Genomic DNA, 18,003 nt, shown 5'->3' with positions numbered 1-18,003 from the left:
TAGGGCCATGATTCCTTTCCCTGGAGCTTCGGGGCAGATTTCTCTTCTCTGATGCCTTAGAAGGCCTACCATCTTATCTTAAGCTGTCTCCCAAATACACTTTCTGTTTGTGAAAGAACTGCCTGATCTACCTACATGTTTTCTGAGCAGTTTTTTTTCCACTTTAAATAAGTAAATTATCAATAAGCTTCATTTAACTAAGTCCATCTTTCAAGGACCAATAACCCTGTAGTGAGTAGATAAAAGAAGTTTCCCTTATGGACAAAACTGACGACCAGGTGCAAGGATGTGCTGCACTACAGTGCAATGCCATCATGAGCCCAGCCTGCTGGCTTCTCTAACACCACCGTGTAAGGGTTACGTCGTGCACAAAGGAAACACGCAATAGACATTTCTTGAGTGACTCATGTGAATAAAGCTGGAAGTTTCTGAGCAGCTAGTAGCTTTGAAAGCAAATTGTTATACACATGTCCTTCTGAGTCCTCTCACAGAGGTCAGTATGGTTACTCTGCTTCACTGACTGCTTTCATCATTCATTCAAGTTACTCTCAGAATTCAGACCATGAAAATATGGTTTGAAAGACCACGGGCCACTCAGTACTTTGATAATTTTAATGCTTCCCTTATTATACAGTTAATGAAAACAACATATGTAATACTGGTGATGCCATCATTCTTGTTTACTTATACGCAAATTACATTTTGCAACATTAAAAAAGTTGCCACCAAATGCAATGTGAAAATTTTCTCTCACTCTTTTGGAGGGTGTGTGGGGATCAAAAATCTAGAAAGATGGTTGTATTTCAACTTAGGAGACTCAACTAGATTTTTCCAAAATGAATAAATTATCTTTGTAATTATAATTGGTTATTTTCTAACTTTGTCAAATGATGATAGTCTTTTTTTAACAGTAGAGAATCTACAAAATGAAAACAAAAGAAATATGAGCTATTTCAACAAAAATCAAAGAAAGGACCTTTCCAAATAATAGAAAAACATAAATGTTTAAACACACACTCATATTTTAAAACAGAAAAAGTTCACCAATGTTATTGTAATATTTTAATTTAATAAAAATCTATCAAATTTGATAACCACTTTACAGTAAACTTTAAAAAAAATTCAGAACTTTTCTAATAAAAAAAAATTACCTGTCCAAAGCCTTTCAACAAGAGTGAAGCTAATAAGAACCTGGGCATTTTGATTTTTGATGTTACTTTATCTTCACTAGAATAGTGAGTTTAATTAACTTTCTCAACATGTATTTTTTAAAGAGGAATCTATATTTCTTTCTGTCTCATGTACTTGACTTTTCAATAACAATTCATCTATTATATTTCAAACCTTTCAGGTAGAATAACAGAAATGGTATTAAGGCAAATTAGGAAATGAATTCTTTTTTAAAAAAAAAAGGTTATTAAATTTACTTGGAGACTAAAATGTATAATATGTTTAATTCTTGATCAGATATTGGAAAAATAAACTAGTCTAAAGGAATATAAGGTTACTATCAGTGTGAAGAGAAAATAACTTTAAAAAAGGTATTTTATTTCTAATAATGGGATTAATGCCTCCACAAGTAATTGTGTACATGCATGTGAAATTGCTTCAGTCATGTCTGACTCTTTGTGACTCTAAGGACCGTAGCTTGTCCAGCTCCTCTGTCCACGGGATTATCCAGGCAAGAATACTGGAGTGGGTTGCCACGCCCTCCTCCAGGGGATCTTCCCAACCCAGGGATCAAACCAGCATCTCTCACATCTCCTGCATTTACCACTAGCGCCACCTGACAAGTAATTACCACCCACGTATTATTCTCTTAGCTCTGCAGTCTAAGCAGAGAACTACATCCCTGTAATTCTTTCAGTCTCTTGGCTCCTATTAAAGCGTGTTGAGAAAGCAGAAGTAACTTATAGATAAAGTGACTAAAATCCTTTCATGATGACATAATTCAAATTCTCACTTTCTGGGTATAAATTCACAAAAATAGTGACTGGAGGTTTCTCTATGTCCAAATTATTTGTTTTAGGTTTAGAAATTTTCTTAATTGACTTTAGATACTCTGCTACACTCTGAATGCTATTTTGATTTGTTATATGAACAGATACATTCAGTTTTATTTTCAACCACATGAGGTTGGTTAAATTTGGATTTGAAATGAACTAGACATTTCTGAGAAGATGGTCAATTTGTCTTTTTCTGAACTACGATACTATCTAGAAGATAATATAGAGTTATGCTATTCCTTAACTGCTTCATAGATGTAATTACTGATTCATCAATAAGACTCAAAATATTATCTATGTCTTTTTTATTTCCAAAGCACACATTAGGGTTCTAGACAAACAGTATATAATATAGGGGCCTAGATAAATATTTTGAACTGCTGAAACACACAAAAAACCCCCCTGTTTATACTCCATTTAATTTATTGCATGGCCTGTTTTATTTAGCCACCCACTAGCATGAAGCCGGAGAAGGCAATGGCAAGCCACTCCAGTACTCTTGCCTAGAAAATCCCATGGACGGAGGAGCCTGGTAGGCTGCAGTCCATGGCATCGCTAGGAGTTGGACACAACTAAGCGACTTCACTTCACTTTCACCTTCATACACTGGAGAAGGAAATGGCAACCCACTCCAGTGTTCTTGCCTGGAGAATCCCAGGGACAGGGGAGCCTGGTGAGCTGCCGTCTATGGGGTTGCACAGAGTCGGACACGACTGAACCAACTTAGCAGCAGCAGCAGCAGTATGAAGCCATAGTAAAAATTTTTATTATGTGCTATTATACACAAGTTAATATTACCTGGCAGTGACTTAGACCACTTGACCACTGAAAGAAGTTGTCTCTCGCCAAGCTGGTTCAGACTTGTCAGCAGAGAGCTGGAGGTATCAGGTTTGGTGTTGTCATGTCCTGCATAGACCACATCTGGTTCAATGCTCATGAGCAAGTTGATCAGTGGTGGGATCAACTGCAAGTCTTGACTTGGTGAAAAAGTGATTCTCTGGCTTAGGGCTTGGCTTTCATTTGGAATACCCACCGGCTGCGGGAGAGCCACGGCATCTAGTGTTCTCATAACTCTAACTTTATTGAACTTTTTAAACTTTCGGCCTACAGAGAAGAAAAAAAAGAAGAAGAAGAAAGGAAGATCATGTAAATACACAGAAACTAAATATTCCAGCAGAAAATTATTTCTAATGTCTTAAAATTACAGCATTATAGCATTTTAGGTTTTGATATCTGTCTAATACAATGAGACCTAGTAAGTAAAAATGTTAGGTCTCAGACGTGGATTGAATAATTACAGCAGCATTCATTGGATAGGTTTGGGTAATTACACCAGTATCCAAAGCAAGGCTTTGGAGCTTTTCAGTAAAAAAAAAAAAAGTAGAAAAGACAAATGGCTTTTAGTAGAGACTAAGCTCAGTGTTGGGGGCTTCCCAGGTGACGCTAGTGGTTAAGATCCCGTCTGCCAATACAGGAAACAGATGCAATCCCTGGGTCTGAAAAATCCCCTGGAGGAGGGTACAGCAACCCACTTCAGTATTCTTGCCTGGAGAATCCCATGGACAGAAGAGCCTGGTGGGGTACAGTCTGTCTATAGGGTTGCAAAGAGTCGGACACGACTGAGGTGAACTTAGCATGCACGCACGTAAGTTCAGGGTTGGTCAATATTCTGATAGGAGTATCAGAATAGTTATTGATATTCTGACCAAATTGTCCCAAAATTATTGCTAAAAGCTACATTAATTAAAACATAACCTTTAGTAGATATTGAGTCTTATTTTGAATTTTATTCTTTCAAGAATCTATTAAAGGATATGTATATACACACGCAAACCCCACAAAATCTTGTACACAATTTCAATGAGTTCACGATCAGTTGAAGTTCCTTGAAATCAATGCATGGACTAGTTTGAGATCTAAGCACCCAAAATAAAGAACTTCATTTCTAAACTAAGGAGGGAGACAGTCCACATCTTGTGCTGATCAGACAACATTTGTATTTCTAGACCATTTCTAGAATTTGTACTTCTAGAATTCTTTCCACTGCTGAAATGTGGAAATGTGTTAGGAAGAAAAACTGTCTGACAGGAAGATGAGCAGAAAGTCTGCCACATGAGGAGTGGTTGAAGGAGACCAAGATGTACAGCTGGGCCCCTGCTAGTTCCCAGAGGCCCTGGGGTGATCAGAGGGCAGGCCGGACTCCAGCCCTTGCCAACTCTTTGCCAGGCATGGGCTGCTTAATGGTATCAAGTGTCTGTGCTGTTCCGCTTGGAAAAAAAAAGGCTAAGGGAGGCCTGATAACAGTTTGCAATCATCTAAACAGAGGTTGCAGTCGGCTGTCTCCAAACACCTGTTCTGGCTCACAGACATGTTTTCTTTGGCTTACACAATTCTTCCCAGATTTATGAAAATATCTCTGAATTAGCTGGGTGGCAACAATCTGTTAAAACCAAGCTGCAGCTGCTGCTTTGGACGGGGCACAGACAGCCTGGAAATTGGTGGTAGGCCATTGGTCAATTTTCTTAAATCAGATCACCCTGCCCACTGAAGTGACCTGCCTGATCTCTGCAAGCACTTACTTGCCCTTGTGATTTCTCAGCTCAGGTATTGTTATTAAGAAAAAGGATTCTATTTATTCTATGGAGTTCCCCCAAATTGTGCTAGAACCTGCAGGGGACAAAGAAACAAACTCCAGTCACAATACAGAAAGGATCCAGAAGTGTTCAAGGAGATGAAGCAAGTTTCTTTGAGAAGAAATGAGTTCCTAGAGGGGAAGAAATTAATGTTTGTGGAGTATCTGCTTTACATATGTATCATGTTGCCTCACAGTAAGTGGGAATTATTAGTTCCATTTATAAATTAGGAAGAAGAAGAGTAAAGAAGATGGCATGCCCAATATTAGAGTGATAGAACTTGGATGATGTGGACTCTGAGTTCAAACTCTTTCTCACACAATCTCCCTGAGTTTTCAGGCAAGGACTTCTGGTCATTTGGGGGGATTCTGAAAAAGAAGTTTAGGTGAAAGATGCTGGAAAAAAGCACAAAGGTTTGATTTCTTCCAATGCTAAAATATTTTGATTAACAGAAAATAAGACATATACCCTTACCAGCCCCTTCTATCCCCAACAACTCCAACATGGATTTCTCTTTAATTTACATTAACGGCCTCTTTTTTTCATTAAAACATTAATTAAATTGGAGGATAATTACTTTACAATATTGTGATGGATTTTGCCATACATCGACATGAATTAGCCATGGGTGCACATGTGTCCCCCCATCCTGAAACCCCCTCACACCTTCCTCCCCACCCCATCCCTCTGGGTTGTCCCAGAGCACCAGCTTTGAGTGCCCTGCTTCATGCATCGAACTTGCACTGGTCATCTGTTTTCAGTTCAGTTCAGTTCAGTCGCTCAGTCGTGTCCGACTCTCCGCGACCCCATGAATCACAGCACGCCAGGCCTCCCTGTCCATCACCAACTCCCGGAGTTCACTCAAACTCATGTCCACAGTCGGTGATGCCATCCAGCCATCTCATTCTCCGTCGTCCCCTTCTCCTCCCACCCCCAACCTTTCCCAGCATCAGAGTTTTTTCCAGTGAGTCAACTCGTCGCATGAGGTGGCCAAAGTATTGCAGTTTCAGCTTTAGCATCTGTTTTACGTATGGTAATGTACATGTTTCAATGCTATTCTCTCAAATCATCCCACCATCAACTTCTCCCACATAGTCCAAAAGTCTGTTCTTTACATATATGTCTCTTTTGCTGCTTTGTATATAGGATCATCATGACCATCTTTCTAAATTCTCTCTCTATATATATATATATGTTAGTATACTGTATTGGTGTTTTTCTTTATGGCTTACTTCACTCTGTATAACAGGCTTCAGTTTCATCCACCTCATTAGAACTATCTCAAATACATTCCTTTTCATAGCTGAGTTCAGTTCTGGCTTTATCAGGATTTGACCACACTATGAAATTATGTAATTTTACTGAAAACCAAAGCAAGTATTTTACACTTTGATCAGTATAAAAGTCTTATACACAAAATAAATTCCAAGACAATTTTCTAACATGTTGATTATATAAAGTGCAATTTGAATTAATATAGAAATGTTCACATTTCTGTTTGTGATCCAGTCTTTTCATGAATCCCAGTGAAAAAGAATGGGGGACTTGTGATAAAAGCAAAATTGAAAGGTGAACTAACATTAAACTAGACCATTTACATATCTATCTTACATAATTTAACTTGATGCTCAACCATTTGAAATAAACACTAGCATTTCCATTTTTTAAGATGAGGAAGAGGTTTACAGAGGCTGAGTAACTGGCTAAGTTTATAGAGATAATAAATGCCAGAGCAGAGATATTAATCAAGGGTTAATTTCTTTTAGTCTTTCTTTTACTTACTCATAAAATATTTATTGAGTGGTTTTATGTGCTAGGCATCATTTAAGGTTCTGAAACTGCAGCACTGAATAATCAGACAAACTATCTGCTTTCATGGGGCTTATATTCTGAGGGGAAGATGGAAAGGACCTGTAAACAAATAAAGAGCAAGATAATACCAAACAATAGCGTGTTCTATGAGTGAAATGGGTAACGGTAATAGAAAGTAACCCGAGGGAACAGGACAGAATTAAAATGGTCAGGGAAAGACTATGGCCTATCCCCCAGACCAACACAGCTGCCCCTTCATATAGCCTTTATTTCTCTAAATCTGTAGGAATGACTCTTTCAGAGCAGATCAAACAGTGTATGTTAAAGGAGAACTTTGCACACCAGGAGAATTAACTTAAAGAATCGAATAAATGTACCATATTATTAAGAGATGCTTTCCTGAAGCACTCAGTTCAGTTCAGTCTAGTCGCTCAGTCAAGTCTGACTCTTTGCAACCCCATGGACTGCAGCACACCAGGCCTCCTTGTCCATCACCAACTCCTGGAGCTTGCTCAAACTCAGTTCATCAAGTCAGTGATGCCATCCAAACATTTCATCCTCTGTCGTCCCCTTCTCCTCCTGCCCTCAATCTTTCCCAGCAACAGGGTCTTTCCCAGTGAGTCAGTTCTTTGCATCAGGTGGCCAAAGTATTGGAGTTTCAGCTTTCTCATCAGTCCTTCCAATGAATATTCAGGACTGATTTCCTTCAGGATTGAGTGGTTGGATCCCCTTGCAGTCCAAGGGACTCTCAAGAGTCTCCTCCAACACCACAGTTCAAAAGCATCAATTTTTTGGCACTCAGCTTTCTTTACAGTCCAACTCTCACATCAATGCATGACTACTAGAAAAACCATAGCTTTGACTAGATGGACCTTTGGTGGCAAAGTAATGTTTCTACTTTTTAATATGTTGTCTAGATTGGTCATAGCTTTTCTTTCAAGGAGCAAGTGCCTTTAATTTCATGGCTGCGATCATCATCTGCAGTGATTTTGGAGCCCAAAATATAAACTCTGTCACTGTTTCCCTTGTTTCCCCCATCTATTTGCCATGAAGTGATGAGACCAGATGCCATGATCTTAGTTTTCTCACTGTTGAATTTTAAGCCAACTTTTTCACTCTCCTCTTTCACTCTCATCAAGAGGCTCCTTTAGTTCTTCTTTATTTTCTGCCATAAGGGTGGTATCATCGGCATATCTGAGATTACTGATATTTCTCCTGGCAATTTTGATTCCAGCTTGTACTTCATCCCACCCGGCATTTCTCGTAATGTACTCTGCATATAAGTTAAATAAGCAGGGTAACAATATACAGCCTTGACGTACTCCTTTCCCAATCTGGAACCAGTCTGTTGTTCCATGTCCAGTTCTAACTGTTGCTTCTTGACCTGCATACAGATCTGTCAGGAGGCAGGTCAGGTGGTCTGGTATTCCCATCTCTTTTAAGAATTTTCCACAGTTTGTTGTGATCCACACAAAGGCTTTGGCATAGTCAATAAAGTAGAAGTAGATGTTTTTTGGGAACTCTTTTGCTTTTTTGTTGATCCAACAGATGTTGGCAATTTGATCTCTGGTTCCTCTGGCTTTTCTTGAAGCACTTTTCCTGAAGCTCTAAATTGTTACGATCTTGCCACCTCTACACTCCACCCCCTACAAGACATGTTTGTTCTTTCCAGAACACATCTTAAGAGCTGTAATAACTCATCTATCTCATGTGTGGCATGTGGGAAAAATAAACCTTGGGTTGGCCGTATCTGTGTATGAATCCTATTATTTAAAAGCGTTATATGGGGGGTAGATTATTTTATTTATCCAAATATCGGTTAATTCAGCTTTTAAATAGGGAATTTACCTCTCAATACTGTCATCAGTCTAGGTAAGATAATACGTAAGGTATGTGGTCCAGTGCCTGGCATATAGCAGACACTCACTAACATTAGCTCTGACTTTTGAAACATGATTAGAAACAATTGAGAGAGGAAGTGAAACTATAACTTTGTTTGAATTTTCTGATATTAAAACATGTTCCTAATCACGTATATTCATCTTCCTCCAAAACCCAAGGAAACAAACAACACAGGCTTCTATGGGTATATATGTTTAAGCAATGCTGTATTAATTAAGTTAAAGTGATATCCTTACCTTACTTAGTCCTGTATCTCAGAACCTTCAATACATTGTTTGGATTATGGATCTCTAAGAGAAAAATGTTAATACACCATGCTTTCCAAGTCTATCTGGCCTTTTTACTTGATGAAAGATCTGTTAGTATCTCAGGGAATTAACAGTTTGGAAAACACTTCAGAGTATTTTTCTATATGACGTTTACACTTGAAATCAAGCCTATAGCTCATACGGTAAAGAATCAGTTTGCAATGTGGGAGACCTGGGTTCAATCCCTGGATTGGGAAGATCCTCTGGAGAAGGGAACGGCTACCCACTCTGGTATTCCTGCCTGGAGAATCCCATGGACAGAGGAGCCTGGTGTAGATACAAAGAGTCAGACATGACTGAGTGACTAACACTTTTACTTTTTCACTATGAATTGGACCTCGTTAGTTCCACTGTCCAGCATCCAGTCTCTGACTTTTCTCTTAGAAAGTTAAACAATCAGCTGTTATTAAAAATACAGTTAACTTTAACTCCTTTTGACATTATATAACATGTGAAATGTAAAAACACAGGTACATCTGCACCAAACTTACTTTTAAATTGCGTTTGTTTCATCATAGAGCAAAATATAGGAGTAGTGTTCTTTATTTCTGCCACAAATGGCAATTTTAAGTTAAGGTCCAGAGTCCAACAGAGGATAGATAGCATTAGATTAAAATTTGGATATATATTTAAATTTAGATATATAATTATTGTAACCACATACAGTGTTGTAGATACAAATCAGAGTCCCCAAGGGAAGATAATGTTAACAGAAGAAGAGTGCTAAAGTTCCCTTGTTCTTTACAGTGATCTTCAAAGAAGAGACTGCCTCTTTGTCAGCTCTGTATATTCACACAGTGTCTGGCACTGCCTCAATAAATCTCTGCTGAAAGGATGGAACAATATATGATTATGTCTCTCTGTAGTTCTTCTCCACTGCTGTACCTGCTTCCTTCCGAGAGCACAGCCTCTGCCCCTACCAGGCCCCGCGAGGACAGGGAGCAGGTCTCCTTCAGCTTCCAAAGGAGACCTGCAGTCTTCCAAACACCTACGCACAGTGGGCCACTAGGGAACGTTTCTTGAGCTACTGAAGTTATTATTTTGGCTTAAAATAGAGCTTGAAAAAGTAATATCCCAGCAAGAATACTAAGAAGAGAATGGGAACAGCGATGTGATTTTTTTTTCTGATTTGCTGAATTTCATATAAGGTGGTCTTTCAGAGAAGTGATTCCTAACCTTCATGTACAAAAATCACTGTTAATATAGTGAACAAATCTATATAATTTCATATGATTGTTGACCGAGAAAAAAGATAATGGTAAAAGCACCCAGAATTCAGTAAAAATACAGAATAACTCTGTATAACCTGTAATATTATTTATGTACTTCTGAAAAACAACAGTACCTGGTGGTTTGGTAACCTAAGTAGAGACTAGGTGTGTGAGCCCAGTAGCCACCCTTGACTAGTTTTCAATGTTCTGCTGGGAGGAGGGAAGATGGGCTCAGATGCTAAGGGATAGGTGTGGAGGTGCAAGAAATAATGTGGAGAGAAAGACTTGATAGTTGTCCCTCATTCCACCTAATGGACATCGTTTTGAGGATGGAAGCAGAAGCAGAGCAGCTAATTTTTTGAGGCTTAGGGAAAGAGGTACTCTTGCCTGGAAAATCCCATGGATGGAGGAGCCTGGTGGGCTGCTGTCCATGGGGTCACTAAGAGTCTTCACTTTCATGCATTGGAGAAGGAAATGGCAACCCACTCCAGTGCTCTTGCCTGGAGAATCCCAGGGCCGGGGGAGCCTGGTGGGCTGCCGTCTATGGGGTTGCACAGAGTCGGACACGACTGAAGCGACTTAGCAGCAGCAGCAGCAGGTAAAGAGGAGATTCATCTAGAGAGTGTTTTCTTTGTAATCAGTGTGCACTACTGGGAGCCCGGTACTCTGCCTTCTTCCTGTTGCAATGCATGGACTCCTGTGCCCCTATCACTTCAGCACTAAATCTTATTTTTCTTCATCTACTCGAGGACTTTTCTCTCCAACTGTCTGCCCTTGTGCCTGCAACCTCTAATAGTTCCCCTCATGCACAATCCATCCACTGAAGAGAGATTACTCTCTCCTCCCATTCTCCCTGGAACCCATTCCCGTCAGATTTTTCTCCCTACTCCAATAGAACTGCTCTTGGCAAGCACACCAATGTTTTCCACCAGTCAAAAAACAATGGTCTGTGCTCACTACTTATCTTAATCAAACCATCAGTGGTGCTCGACACAGTTGATAGTTTCCTTCTACTTGTAACACTCTAGTCTCTTGGCTTCCATATACCTCTTGTGGCCACTCCTTCAGTCTCTCTGACTTGTTCTTTACATCTTCCCAACTTCTAAATCGTGGCGTTCCAAAGCTCTGTCCTCAGACTTCTCCTACACAGCTGCACCCTCTTTATATGTGTCTGCATCCACTCATGTCTTTATGCCATGTAGATATGGAACGGCTGCAACTGTTTAACTCCTGCTTCAACTTTCTCAGGGAACTCGAGACTCAACTATCTTACTGACTATTCAGCATTTTTACTTGTATATCTAATAACACCCTCCTCAAGACTTAATGTTTTTTGTTTTTACTCCAGATAAGCATTAATCTATACTTATTTCTTACTTTATATATTTTTGTACTATATATTTTTTAAAAAGACTCATTATTTTTCAATGTAACACCATCTTTTATTTTTTTTTTTTTCACATTTTCATGGAGGGTCTACTTTATTTTTTTTTAATTTATTTTATTGGAGGCAAATTACCTTACATTAATATATTGGTTGGTTTTGCCATACATTGACACGAATCCGCCCCAGGTGTACATGTGTTCCCTTTCTTGAACCCCCCTCCGACCTCCCTCTTCCCCATATCCTCCCTCCAGGTCATCCCCGTGCACCAGCCCCAAGCATCCTGTATCATGCGTCAAACCTGGACTGGTCACATATGATAATATACATGCTACAATGCCGTTCTCCCCAATCATCCCACCTTCACCCTCTCCCACAGAGTCCCAAAGACTGTTCTATATACCTATGTCTCTTTTGCTGTCTCATATACAGGGTTAAGGTTACCATCTTTCTAAATTCCATATACATGCATTAGTATACTGTATTGATGTTTTTCTTTCTGGCTTACTTCACTCTGTATAATAGGCTCTAATTTCATCCACCTCATTAGAACTGATTCAAATGCATTCTTTTTGATGGCTGAAAAATACTCCATTGTGTATATGTACCAAAGCTTTCTTATCCATTCATCTGCAGATGGACATCTAGGTTGCTTCCATGTCCTGGCTATTATAAACAGAATAAATATTGTGAAAATGAGTATACTACCCAAAGTAATTTATACATTCAATGAAATCCCTATCAAGCTACCAACGATATTTTTCACAGAACTAGAACAAATAATCTCACAATTTGTATGGAAACACAAAAAACCTCGAATAGCCAAAGCAATTTTGAAGAAGAAGAATGGAACTGGAGGAATTAACCTGCCAGACTTCAGGCTCTACTACAAAGCCACAGTCATCAAGACAGTATGGTACTGGCATAAAGACAGAAATATAGATCAATGGAACAAAACAGAAAGTCCAGAGATAAATCCACGCACCTATGGACACCTTATCTTTGACAAAGGAGGCAAGAATATAAAATGGACAAAAGACAGTCTCTTTAACAAGTGGTGCTGGGAAAACTGGTCAGCCACTTGTAAAAGAATGAAACTAGAACACTTCCTAACACCATACACCAAAATAAACTCAAAATGGATTAGAGAGCTAAAGGTAAGACCAGATTCTATAAAACTCCTAGAGGAGAACGTAGGCAAAACACTCTCCGACATAAATCACAGCAGGATCCTCCAAGACCCACCTCCCAGAATATTGGAAATAAAAGCAAAAATAAACAAATGGGACCTAATTAAAATCAAAAGCTTCTGCACAGCAAAGGAAACTATAAGCAAGGTGAAAAGACAGCCTTCAGAATGGGAGAAAATAATATCAAATGAAGCAACTGATAAAGGATTAATCTCCAAAACATACAAGCAGCTCCTGCAGCTCAATTCCAAACTTAATGTTTTTAAAGCAAACTTTGATACACCTGTCCCCAAACTGAAGCTTCCGTTTGTACCTCCATTCACATTCTTGCTCTGGAAAAGCTCTGGTGTCATCCTTGCTACCTCACTTCTTCTCTCACTTCATATCCAATTCATCAGCAAATCCTGGTGCATTACTATGAAACAATAATCCAAATCCAATGATTTCTCCCCATTTCCACTCCTTCCACCACCTTTTAAGTCACCGTCATCAGAGCTGTACGACTGTAGCATGTGCTGGCTGATTTCCCAGCTTTCATCCTTGTACCTCCACAGTCTACACTCTACTCAGCTGAATGGGCCTTTCAAACCTTCAATCATGTACACACTGCTATAATTAAAATAAAATGCTTTTCCATGGGGGGAAAAAAAACTTCATTCGGATTGTTTTACACCTTGCTCAATACTCTCAGTGACTCCTCATCCTACTTAGAATGAAGTCCAAATTCTTTCTCAAACTCTGCAAAGCCTGATATCATTCTGCAAAGAGAGGGTCTCTTATAGTGTCCCCAGCTCCATCCACCTGATGCCTATGTTCTTGGAACTCGTTGAGTTCTGAGGAACTTGCTTCTGTTCCTGCCTCAGGCCTTTATTCTGTTTCCCTTACCTGAAATGGTCTTTCACCTAAATATGTACAAGATTCACTTCTCATTTCATTTAGATTTATGCCCAACTACCACTTGACCGAAATTCCCTTGTGGCTCAGTGGTAAAGAATTCATTTGCCAATGCAAGAGATGCAGATTCAACCCTGGGTTCAGAAGAGCCCCTGAAGAAGCAAATGGCAACCCACTCTAGTTTTCTTGGCTGGGAAATCTCATGGACAGGCCAGCCTGGAGCACTACAGTCCATGGGGTTGCAAAGAGTCAGACATGACTTAGTGACTAAACAACAACCATAACCACTTTATCAGGCTATTCTTTCTCATTCTATAATTAGATATTTCTAACATATATATCCACAGTATACAAAAGTGTCAGTAGCTCAGTCATGTCTGACTCTTTGTGACCTCATGGATTGCAGCCAGGCACCTCTGTCCATGTAATTCTCCAGGAAAAAATACTGGAGTGGGTTGCCATTTCCTTCTCCAGGCAGTATACAAAGAATCCCTTAAATCAGAGAGAAAGACATAAACAGACATTTTACAGAGGAAGAAAAAATAAAAACAGGGAACAAAAATACAATTGATCTCATAAGTAACTGCTGCTGCTGCTGCTGCTGCTAAGTCACTTCAGTCGTGTCCGACTCTGTGTGACCCCATAGACGGAAGCCCACCAGGCTCCCCCGTCCCTGGGGTTCTTCAGGCAAGAACACTGGAGTGGGTTGCCATTTCCTTCTCCAATGTGTGAAAGTGGAAAGTGAAAAGTGAAAGTGAAGTCGCTCAGTCGTGTCCGACCCTTAGCGACCCCACAGACTGCAGCCTACCAGGCTCTGGATTTTCTAGGCAAGAGTACTGGAGTGGCTTGCCATTGCCTTCTCCATCATAAGTAACTACAGAAATGCAAATTAAGGTCACCATGAAATACAACCTATCCAGCATGGCAAAGACACAAGAATAAGAATTTTCATATAGAACTGATATGTGATGTGAATTGGTATAACCATTTTGAAAACAGTTTGGCACTATCTAGTAAAACCAAGATGAACATATATTATAATCAGGTGCATACCTTACCTATAGAAACTCTTGCATATGAGCACCAGAAGACTCAAGAATATTCACAGCTGCACTGCATGTAACAGCCTTAAAAGTCAAAACACACTTAAGAATATATTGTTAAGGGACACATAGATAATCAGAAAGCCTGAAGAATTATACAACAGAATGAAAAACCTAAAATTCAAGCTAGAAGTTTCCTGGAAAAACTGAAAGGACCAGGAGGAAATGCACAATCAGTTTCAAGAGCATTGGTAATAAACTTTCCTAAGCCAGATGAATTCATATGTGGATTTTCATTACATTGTTTCATATAGGTCATATGCATTATATGCATAAGTTGTTGTATATCAATAATATATTTTATAGTAAAATTATGACATTCAAACAGCATGCAAAGAAAGGATAAAGTCAGTTCAGTTCAGTTCATTCGTTCAGTCATGTCCAACTCTTTGTGACCCCATGGACTGCAGCATGCCAGGCTTGCTTGTCCATCACCAACTCCCAGAGCTTGCTCAAACTAATGTCCGTCAAGTTAGTGAGGCCATCCAACCATCTCATCCTGTATTGTCCCCTTCTTCTCCCACCTTCAATCTTTCCCAGAATCAGGGTCTTTTCAAACGAGTCGGCTCTTCACATCAGGTGGCTAACGAATTGGAGTTTCAGCTTCAGAATCAGTCCTTCCAATGAATATTCAGGACTGATTTCCTTTAGGATGGACTGGTTGGATCTCCTTGCAGTCCAAGAAATTCTCAAGAGCCTTTTCCAACACCACAGTTTAAAAACATCAATTCTTTGGCACTCAGCTTTCTTTATAGTCCAACTCTCACATCATACATGACTTCTGGAAAAACCATAGCTTTGACTAGATGGACCTTGGTGGCAAAGTAACGTCTCTGCTTTTTTAACATGCTGTCTAGATTGGTCATAGTTTTTCTTCCAAGGAGCAACCATCTTTTAATTTCATAGTTGCAGTCACCATCTTGGGCAGTGATTTTGGAGCCCAAGAAAATAAAGTCTGTCACTGTTTCCATTTTTTCCTCATCTATTTGCCATGAAATAATGGGACTGGATGCCATGATCTTAGTTTTCTGAATGTTGAGTTAAGGATACAATACTGTAAAATTATTCTTGAAGTACACATAACTGAATCTGAATAGATGCTGTTACCGTGAGTAGGAAGTTATAAGATAAGTATTAAGAAAGGTTCTTGAGAGAGAAAAGATATGTAAGAGTAGGGAGGAGAAGGAATAAAAGATTATGAACTTGTCTGCTGCTACTGCTGCTGCTGCTAAGTCACTTCAGTCGTATCCGACTGTGTGTGACACCATAGACGGAAGCCCACCAGGCTCCCCCATCCCTGGGATTCTCCAGGCAAGAACACTGGAGTGGGTTGCCATTTCCTTCTCCAATGTGTGAAAGTGAAAAGTGAAAGTGAAGTCGCTCAGTCATGTCTGACCCTTAGCGACCCCACGGACTGCAGCCTACCAGGCTCCTCCATCCATGGGATTTTTCTAGGCAATAGTACTGGAGTGGCTTGCCATTGCATTCTCCGATGAACTTGTCTAGTATATGCTAATAAAACAATTGGTTAAATGATCAGTCACTTACTATTTAATTGTGATATAATAACAGGAATATAGATTTCATTATGACATCAGGATGGGATGCAAGCATTAGCAAAATGGGAAAGCAGAGTAAAACTTATAATTTAACAAGGAGGATTGAATAGGGAAAATAAAATGAAGAGAAATGTGACCAAGCCAGCAAAGTTTTCATCATAAATGCAAAAAAAAAAAATATATATATATATAGAAAAATAAGCTGAAAGTTAAAAGATGAGAAAAGATGAACCAGGAAAATACAAAACATGGCAAGCAGAAGTAACAATATTAATAATGAAATACTTAACTTCTAGATAAAATGACTACAGAAAACTGAAAGAACTACTAATAATCTATCAAAGCATTGAGATAATTAAGTTACATGGCTAGAAATAACATATTTATAAAGATCACTAGATTTATTGCTTCAAATAATTGCCACTTGAAAAATAGAAAATATTCTATCACAAGAGATGAAGTTTACAAAATACTGAAGAATATATTGAAGAAAAGCATAGGACCTGTATTAAAATTGTAAAATTCTGCCACAGGACACACAAAAAATGTGAATTAATGAAAAGACATCTGTGCCTGAATTGAAAACCTTAAAGTGTCAATATGTCCAAATTAATACATACATTTTATACTGCTTCAATCAAAATCTAATAATTTTTAGAATTAGGAATGATGGTTTTACTGTTCATTTAGAAGAATAAATCAGTACTCATGTACGGCTGTGAGAGCTGGACCATAAAGAAGGGTGAATACTGAAGAATTGGTGCTTTCAAACTGTGGTGTTGGAGAAGACTCTTGAGAGTCCCTTGGACTGCAAGGAGGTCCAACCAGTCCATCCTAAAGGAAATCAACCCTGAGTATTTGGAAGGACTAATGCTGAAGCTGAAGCTCCAATATTTTGGCTACCTGATGGAACGACAACTAGAAGAATAAATGTGTGTGACAGTAAACAAGAGAATTTCATTAAAAGAGCAACTGTGATTTTAATATATGTCACGCTATGTATTAAAATTTACAATACTACCATAACCCAAACTATAAAGTTATTAACAGTTTCATGGAATCGATACACAGATCATCAGAATAGAATGCAGAACCCAGGAACACTTAGGAAATTCATGCAGTGCACCCTAACATATGCTAAAAGCAGAGAGTGAGAGGACCCCCACTGGGGCCCACGAGGACGACAGGGGAAGCAGAGAACGTAAGTCCTTTAGTCCATTTCATAACAACGGCAACAGACAACTGAGTCAGGACTGTGTGGTCATACCAACTACTTAACCCCACGACTTGGTCTTCTAAATCTGAGGGGCAAACCAGACAAGAGGGAGAGAGAAGCAACAGAAAACTGAGAATTACCTTTGGAGTTACTGGTCATATTTGACTTAGCAGAGGCAAATGAACAGTAACCTTTTATGACTTCAAACCTGCTTCCCTGTTTTATTTTTTCTTAGTATTTATCATCTTCTATCAGGATATAATATTTTATCTCATGTACTTATTCTGATAATCATCCCTGCCTCAACTAAAACATAAGCTCCTTACTGAAAGCACAGCACTTGCATATAGTACTTCACAATCATTTTACTGAACAAATTAACAGCTACACAGCAACAAACCAATTTGTTTACCACAAGGGCTTGAACAATAATCTGGCTTCCTGCCATATTACTTCCACTTTTTGAATAATAGGAAGAACTCTAAGTGGAATTTCCCTTTAGTGAAAGATACAATCTTGGCAGAAAATGTAGTATACTTTATAGTAAATGTTTGGGTTCACATATGCCTACAAACCAGCTGTTGACAATCTTTCTAAAATAGCTACATTTATGTCCCTAAACACTGTTTCTCTCTTTCCATATCAAACCAAACAGCTGAGACTTCATACTTCTAGCTCAAATTATAAATGGATAGTCAAACAAGGAGAATCAGCTAGCAATTACTAAGTCCAATAGCAGGTCAAGTTAGAATTATATAGACTTAAATATGAAGTAAATAGCAAGC

At 39.0% G+C, this 18,003-nt stretch overlaps 1 protein-coding gene across 2 annotated transcripts in view; it reads right to left on the bottom strand.

Annotated features, from left to right (window-relative positions):
• PGR (progesterone receptor) overlaps positions 1-18,003 on the bottom strand; it is a 131,691-nt gene that overhangs the window by 38,576 nt on the left and 75,112 nt on the right. For both annotated transcript variants that reach the window (XM_055422894.2, XM_055422893.2), the window contains exon 4: positions 2,805-3,110. In XM_055422894.2, the coding sequence (XP_055278869.1) occupies positions 2,805-3,110 (306 nt within the window). The remainder of the gene's footprint in view (positions 1-2,804; positions 3,111-18,003) is intronic.

Source organism: Moschus berezovskii, chromosome 14, assembly GCF_049115385.1.
Source record: "Moschus berezovskii isolate FMDL1 chromosome 14, NW_MosBer_1.0, whole genome shotgun sequence".
NCBI classification, from domain to species: Eukaryota; Metazoa; Chordata; class Mammalia; order Artiodactyla; family Moschidae; genus Moschus; species Moschus berezovskii.
Note: the sequence above shows the minus strand (reverse complement) of the source record. Positions and strands in the feature narration are given on the sequence as shown.